General features: G+C 36.0%; 1 protein-coding gene across 3 annotated transcripts in view; it reads left to right on the top strand.

Moving 5' to 3' along the window:
- The window catches only part of DNAJB6 (DnaJ heat shock protein family (Hsp40) member B6), an 84353-nt gene that overhangs the window by 49212 nt on the left and 34146 nt on the right, over nucleotides 1-995 (top strand). For all 3 annotated transcript variants that reach the window (XM_017860561.1, XM_017860560.1, XM_017860559.1), the window contains exon 7: nucleotides 272-416. In XM_017860561.1, coding sequence (XP_017716050.1) covers nucleotides 272-416 — 145 coding nt within the window. The remainder of the gene's footprint in view (nucleotides 1-271; nucleotides 417-995) is intronic.

Raw genomic sequence — 995 nt, 5'->3', positions numbered from 1 at the left:
AAAAAAAAAAAAAAAAAAAAAAAAAAAAGAAAAGTAAAGCTGGTAAACTGGGTCTTTGTTCCCCTAGAGTCCCCATTGAGGGATTTGAGAGAGAGTCTTTTCCCCTGGGCACCCCAGCACTCCGGCTGAGGCCTTGCTAGTTGCATGGTTTATTACTCATCGGTTCTACGTCTTAACATTAAACAGTCTGCTACTGAATTTTCAAACTCTTGTCTTTGCATTAGTAGTTGACATAGTTCTCTAAGCATTTTTCTTTTCTGTTTTCCTGTAGGATTTACTTCATTTGGGTCACTAGGTCATGGGGGCCTCACTTCATTCTCTTCCACGTCATTTGGTGGTGGTGGCGGCATGGGCAACTTCAAATCGATATCAACTTCAACTAAAATAGTTAATGGCAGAAAAATCACTACAAAGAGGTACTGTGGTAATCTGCATTTCATATTTTTAGTAAGCAGGCATGATGTTTCACTGGTGCCATGCTGCACGTCTCCCAGAGTGTGAAGCAGAGCTTGTTGTATGCTAGATCTGGCACCATGAAAATCTTCTTCTCTCCAAATTCATTAATTAAAGCTTTTCCTCTTAAATTTTACTTAACTGTGGATTTATTAGAGGAGATCTTTAATGTAAATAAAAGATAATAAGTTGTAATGTAAATAAAAGATAATAACTTAAGTGTAACAAGTTTCTGCAGCATTGTTAAGATGACTAAATGGAAAATCTTTAATAGTAAAGCCTTTACTGTTTTATAGCCTCTGCTTGTATTTAGCATCCACCTGTACAGTATTTGAGACCATTTATTTTGTCAGGTTAATTCTGTTTTAGGAAAGGAAGATGGATTGTTCACAGGTTGGCTTCAGCCGTGTTTTACAGCCTGAAAATTACTCATATTCATGGTGTATTTCAGCAATGTCGTTAAAAAACTTAAGAAACATGTGTGTTACCCTCATACATGTATTTACTTTACCAGAAAGGTTTTAAATGATTTTTTTTCCTAC

Source organism: Rhinopithecus bieti, unplaced genomic scaffold (assembly GCF_001698545.2).
Source record: "Rhinopithecus bieti isolate Rb0 unplaced genomic scaffold, ASM169854v2 scaffold_50877, whole genome shotgun sequence".
Classification (NCBI taxonomy): domain Eukaryota; kingdom Metazoa; phylum Chordata; class Mammalia; order Primates; family Cercopithecidae; genus Rhinopithecus; species Rhinopithecus bieti.
This window is presented reverse-complemented; position numbering and strand designations above follow the sequence as displayed.